The sequence below is a fragment of the Apis dorsata genome, unplaced genomic scaffold, assembly GCF_000469605.1.
Source record: "Apis dorsata unplaced genomic scaffold, Apis dorsata 1.3 scaffold_157, whole genome shotgun sequence".
In the NCBI taxonomy this organism is placed as follows: Eukaryota; Metazoa; Arthropoda; class Insecta; order Hymenoptera; family Apidae; genus Apis; species Apis dorsata.
The window spans coordinates 336,041-342,634 of NW_006263447.1; the positions used below are offsets into that span (position 1 = coordinate 336,041).

Sequence of the window (6,594 nt, forward strand, 5' to 3'; positions counted from 1 at the left end):
AAAATGGGTATACATTTAGACGAATCATGAATTATAAAATATTCTTGTGAAATGAAACGAGTTTGATTAATAAATAATTAAATAGAGATCCGATTAAACGTGAAATCGATATGGACAATTTCTGATTGTGCAACACAATGTTATTTCGATACTATAAATTAGAGATACGATATTAACGAGTTTTAGAAGTAGTAGAGATGGATTCAAAGTTGAGAGTATTGGATTTCATTAGACTCGAAATCAACTGAATCATATCCCAAAGGTATTAAATTCTATGGAGCTCGAATCGATTTATATCAAATCTTATTGCAGATCCAATTAAACGTTAAAATTCTTCTATATCTTGGAATCAGTGATATTTCTAAAATTCTATATTAATTATCCAAAATCAATAAATATAATTCTTTATAATTCTGTGAAACTTTACCATAGTATCAATGAATTTAAATTATATAGTATAAATGAATTTAATTATTGAATTGAAGAAACAAATAGGATCGTATTTCCCAAAACATATTTTAAATCAAAATAAAAAATGTATTGATAAAATGATTTCAATTTATTTGTTTATTTATAATCTTAAACGAGGCTAGTTTGATTCATCAAACGATAACTGACTAAACTGATTGAACTATTGATTCATATGTTATATTTTTATTCATATTTATTCACTCTCTACACTTTTATTATCAATTCTCTATTCATCTGATAAATTAAAATAAATTAAAATATATCTCATTTTTAATTCATTTAAAAAATTCAATTGCTCCAAGTTTAATTCATAAATCACGACAAACATCGAGGAATAAATGATCGAATTTCTTCGTTCCTTGGGGATCATTAATTAACGTAACACCAGAGAGAAATAGCAGAGAATTCGTTTGAATGAAATTCCAATGCCAAGAGTATGTTTTCTGTTTCTTAATTAAGTTAACGACGAAAATCGAGAGAGAGAGATAGAATCCAGAATCGAGGGAATGGTGATGTAAATCGAGAGCTACGCGTTAATTATCAAGTGTTAATCAATTATCCACCGCGGTATCGAGATTCCTTCGACAACAAGGACCATGAATGACCTGTCACCGCCATCGTTTTTATCACGTGTGATATGAGCCTGAATTATACGAGAGTACATCGTCATGAGAGAATAATTAATTGATGATTATCGTATCTGTTCTGTTAGAGACAAAGACTGAATATTTAATTCTATTCTCTTTGCACGCTTTGCCTGAATATACTTGGTTATTTTTGATACAATTTAATTGTGAAATTTTGTATTAGAATAGATTTATATAATTTATATCATCAAATTAAAAGAATCTATAATGATTTTATTTTTTTCAGTGATTAATGGAATTCGATAATGTGGTGAAATTGATTTTTTTTTAAATAGTACAATTATTGTAATCAAACGAAACACTTTTATATTTAGAATCGATGATAATATTAATTTTATACAATGTCTTTTTGTCAATCACGTAAAATAACAGATTATATTATTTCGAATAATTGATCTATAATTAATACATTTATCCTTCTCTGCATAATAGAAATTTCAACATAACAATAAGAAATAAAATTCAGCGAAGAAAAACAAGATTTGCTAGAATAAAAATGAAACGAGCGCCATTTAAGATGGTAAATCAGAGTTTGTAAAAATATATAAAAAAAAAACTTGTCGTCATGGAAACGACCAAAGATCGATAATATAGTAAAAATATAAAGTTCCAATACGATATTTCAATCCCATAAAGATGATCTTCTCACGAAAGAACAAAAGTTTCTTTGATATAAACTTCATTTCCTTGATCGAATTGCCTATACACCGAAATATAATTCAAGAAATGATAAAGGGGAACGATTCGATAGATAACAATGAATGAGTTAGACGATTTTTAGGGATAAGTAGAAAGATGAGGAATCGAGATTATTCGGTCGAGAAACGATAGAAATCGTGCAAATCGAAGTTTCCCAATTTACGAGGCGTTATTCTCGTTTTCACCCTCTTTCTTCGTTCATTTTTCCTTCTTTCTTTCTTTTTTTCTTCTTGCCTCCATCCTCGAGGAAATTCCTTATGCATTAGTAAGTATAAACGAATGAAGTTCGAAACGTAAACGCAATAAGTTATCGTGGAGAATGGAAGAAATACTCGTGAAATTTTAAACGGTGAGAGTAGATAAAAGAAATGAAGAATAAGGAAATAGTTTCGTAGAATTTCATTCTAAAATTTCTGATACACCAGATTTCTGTATATGATTCTGTTTCGATTTATTTATCTGAACGAGAAACTGGAATCTGAATGGAGAACGATTCATCAGTTATATATGATATGATTTGTTTTGTTTCGTTTTTAATCCGAGGATGATTAAACAAAAGGGGTAACAGATAGAAAAATTAAAGTTGCAATATCTGTGGTATGGTTTTGTACAAAAAAAAAGATGAAAAAAGATAAAAAAAGATAAAAAAAAAGATAGAAAAAGGATCGTATCCATTTTCAATAGATATCTATCTATTAATTTGATATGGCTTTGCACAGAAAGATTGAAAAATTTTAGAAACATATCCATTTTCAATAGATGTATATCTATCGATTTAGAATATATCTGATTTATAGAAAAGAAAAAAATTTCAGTTATTCGGAATAAATATTTGAAAAATTTTGTTCTTTGGTTGATGGTCCATTCTCGATAAAATTTTAGTATCTAATATTAGAATATAAAATCTAATAAAAAACAAAATTCCAATCATTTTTTAAAAAATGTATAAATAATAGTGAATTGATAGATTTATTTCTTTCTTTTTTTCCTTTTTTTTTTTTAATATCAGTTTTTACATCCAACGATTAAAAAATAGAAAGGAAAAAATTCATGAAAGGAAATCTTCATCAAAGAACTTTTTTTAACGTTGATAACAATTCAATACGTAAAAACGAAATGCTTTAAAATATTTTTAAAGGACAAACAAAAATTCGACATTGTTAAAAGCGAGATATTTATTCGGGAAAAATAACTCTCTCTTCCGAAAAACGTTCCCTTCATTATGGCTTTTTCCTTGTAGTACCGTTACGTATTCATCGAGGCAACTCGTTTCTTTGACAAAGAAATTCCCCTCTTCACTGCAATTTTTCGAATGTATACCTTTTACCGTTTTCATGGTATCGCATCATTGATCTCGAGTCACCGAGTTTGAGAAGTTCCTCCGAACAATTCCTCTTTCCCCTCCCCCTTTTCTTCAGGACGTGAAAGTTCCTAGACGTTATTAAGCAAACTTGTAACCGAGATAAAAAAAAATTCTTGGGATAGAGAAAGAAAGAGAGAGAGAGAAAATAAAAGTAACTCAAATCATCGTATCCTAGATAACTGAATAGGAAAAAATTCGTGATAATATAAATCTAATTTGCTTAAAGATAACAAGTGAGGGAATAAACGAACTGAAATCTAAAATGAAAATAAACACAACGCATTAACGAACATGGAAATTCTTTGGCAATCTTCGTGATCTGTATACTGTTGAATCAATAAATGAATCATGTATCTATATTAATAAAAATTGAACAGTACTTTTCTCAAAATTTTCAACAATTCCAGAAAACATTGTATCTATCTTTTCTATTTTCAAATTAATTTAATATCTACATACTAAATATCAAAAAAAAAAAAAAGAACAACGATATCATTTATCGAAGAAAAATAAAACAATCAATATTATGTAACAAACGAAGAAAAGACATAGAACCAGAACGAAATTTTCTTCCACGCCGTCTATACCGTTTTGTCATTTCCGTTATCGATAGTTACGAATACCACGCATTCACCATCAGAAGAACAAAAGAGAAAACTCGTCGAGGAAGTTGTCAGTTCCCGTTATTAAGCGGAATGGGGAAGAACAAAAGGGAAACGGGGAGAAAGAGTAAAGTCTATCGAAGAATTCTCGGTCGATCTCGATTTAAACCAGATTCACGAGGGATTCACGTGAGTTGACGACCCGATATAAAGAATGGAGCAGGAAGTAGCCTTCGAAAGACGGTTCGAGGACCGCGGCTCTCTTTCTCTCTCTCTCTCTCTCTCTCGTTCGGTTCATATCGATCCCGCCATCTTAAGGTGGAACGAATTGAAGAGGAGACAACTTTAAGACCAGAAACGTAACTTTAATTCCTGGAAAATCGGAGATTATTTCGAGAAACACGTAGAAATGGAATATATATACCGGCAAACTTTAACTTGTTGTTGCAAATCACGTGGATTTAGAAAATTTTCAATTTCGAAAAAGATCGTTCCTCGTGAGGATTCTCTAAATAATTTCAATATATCGTGGCAAGCGTATAAAGCATCGAAGTTTGCAATTGCAACTATAAAATTCCTTCCTCAATTATTCGTCACATCGAATTTCAACAAACAAAGGTCCTACATTTTGCGTTCACCTCCATAAAATATTCCATGCGTTCCCATATTCGCGCTTTATTTATTCATATCTAAATTGCGTCACTCGGCTCGAGGGAACAGAGGCGCAACAAACGCGTCCACGATTAATATACCACGTCGATATTTCTCCGCTCGAGAAATCGACAACCGCGTAGTGGCGATCGATTTTCTCGAAAGTCTTCGCGACCCAATCCCAAGTCTGCCGATAGGGAAAAGAAAACAAAAGAGAAGGAGAACGGGGGAAGGAGGAGGAAAGGGGAAAAAAGATGGAAAAAGAAAAACGCTTTTCATTCGTCTGAAATTTCCGATAGAGTCGAACGAGCGCGGCGGAAGATAATTTCGCAGACATCTCACCGGTTTCCGGCTCCTCACCGCCGTCGATACGCGCGGAACGAAGAGAGCAGAAAAGGAGAGCCTCCGTATTTTCGTCAAATATTTACACCGACGATACTGTCGGTCGACTGTCGGATACACGAAGCCGAAGACCAGAACCCCTCCTTCCTCCATCTCCCCCCCTCCCGATATTTTTCGATCGCGCGTAATAATGCAGGCCGAGGCCCCATCCACGTCGATTTTTATCGAAAGATTTCTCGCTGTACGTGATTCCATACGTTTGTCGTATCATCCACGTTGACAGAGCTGATCGCGTGCTCCATTGATCCGTCTGATTTATTGTCGTTTCAGAGGAATGCACGGCGGACAGATGCAGCAAGGTACCATGTTCCCATGGCGGGAAATGCTTGACTACCGGAGGCGACACGGCTGTATGTCTCTGCCCCCTCGGATACACCGGCGACCTGTGCGAGACCAGGGTCGATTTGCAGGTAAATGTTAATTGGAAAATGTTATTAAATGATGCGTTAAAGGATTGGACGATGCATGGGATATTTTATCCTGAGATAAATATAAAATTAAAATAACGGTAGAAATTTACAAGAAATCTGTCAGCATTAACGAAAGTTCGAAATCGGTTGATGAACACGTTGATATATTAAATGAACTTTTAAGAAGTAATCGATAGATTCGTACAAACATATCAAGATTCTCGATTTAAATCGTCATCTATATATATGTCACTATGTCTTCGACAATTAAGGACAAAAGTAATTAAATTACCCACTTTAAAATTAGGTTATCTTTTATTTAAAATTGTTTCCATTTCTTATCAAAATGTTCATAAAATCAATATTCCAATTTTTCTCATGCCATGTATATATAATCGTATATAATGTAGGAATGAATATCAGTTTCTACGTAAACCATTTTATTTATTTTCAATATGACAAGTAAATCCTTCACTATAATAAAAAAATTATATATTATCTATGCTGTTGAAATTTTCTCTTATTTGAATTCCTTTATTAACAATGGAAATATCTTTAATATATATGATTTTCCAAAAGAAGAAAAGTTTCAATAGAAATCTGCACAACAAGAGTAAAGAATACATTCTTCTTGGATTTACTTTTGACATGAAAATTCCTCCAATTTATTGAATTAAATTAAATAATCCAATATCATTTTATCAAAATTTTCCCAATTTTTTAAATCGATTTATCTTCTCTCGGTTTCAGAATGTCGAAAAAAAAAAAAAAACGAAAAAAGAAATCGAATCCGAAAATTATTTAACCATGGAAATTACCATTTTTCAAGAACGCCAGTAACAGTATCGCGAGATATCAAACGAGGTAGCATTGAGTGAAATTACAGTGTCGTAAATTTCAATGGTAACTCGTTTCCCTTCTCGTATGTCGAAGCCACGAACGATTAACTGTTACGGGCCGCGATTTCAAATACGGCTGAAACGCTACCGATTAATTAAATCTTGGCCAGGCTCACGCTCCCGTGCCCCGTAAACTTTGCATTTAATCCTTTATCGTGGCGCGAACCTGCGGTCACGTCGTCCGCGTGCTTTTGAAGTAACCGCCGATAACCTCTCTCTCAAAAAATTCCATTGAAACGCGTGGAATAAAATGGGAAATGGTAATCGAGATCCGCGTTTCAGTTTGATTTTCGTACGCTATTTTGTTTATCCTTGATTATTCATCGGCCGTATCGTTCCTTTGTTCGTTCCTCGTCATAATTAATATAATTTCTACGGGAATTCTTTTATGGAGTTGATTATAAAGCAAAATTACGGAGACTGAAACGGTAAATTTAAAAAAAAAAAAAA

At 32.6% G+C, this 6,594-nt stretch overlaps 1 protein-coding gene across 6 annotated transcripts in view; it reads left to right on the top strand.

Annotated features, from left to right (window-relative positions):
- Window positions 1–6,594, top strand: part of LOC102674737 (pikachurin) — a 187,890-nt gene that overhangs the window by 167,259 nt on the left and 14,037 nt on the right. For all 6 annotated transcript variants that reach the window (XR_421428.2, XR_421429.2, XR_004150133.1 and 3 more), the window contains one exon: window positions 5,106–5,245. Coding sequence is in view for 2 of the 6 variants with exons in the window: in XM_006613585.2 (XP_006613648.1) it covers window positions 5,106–5,245 (140 nt within the window). In the remaining 4 variants the exon portion in view is untranslated. The remainder of the gene's footprint in view (window positions 1–5,105; window positions 5,246–6,594) is intronic.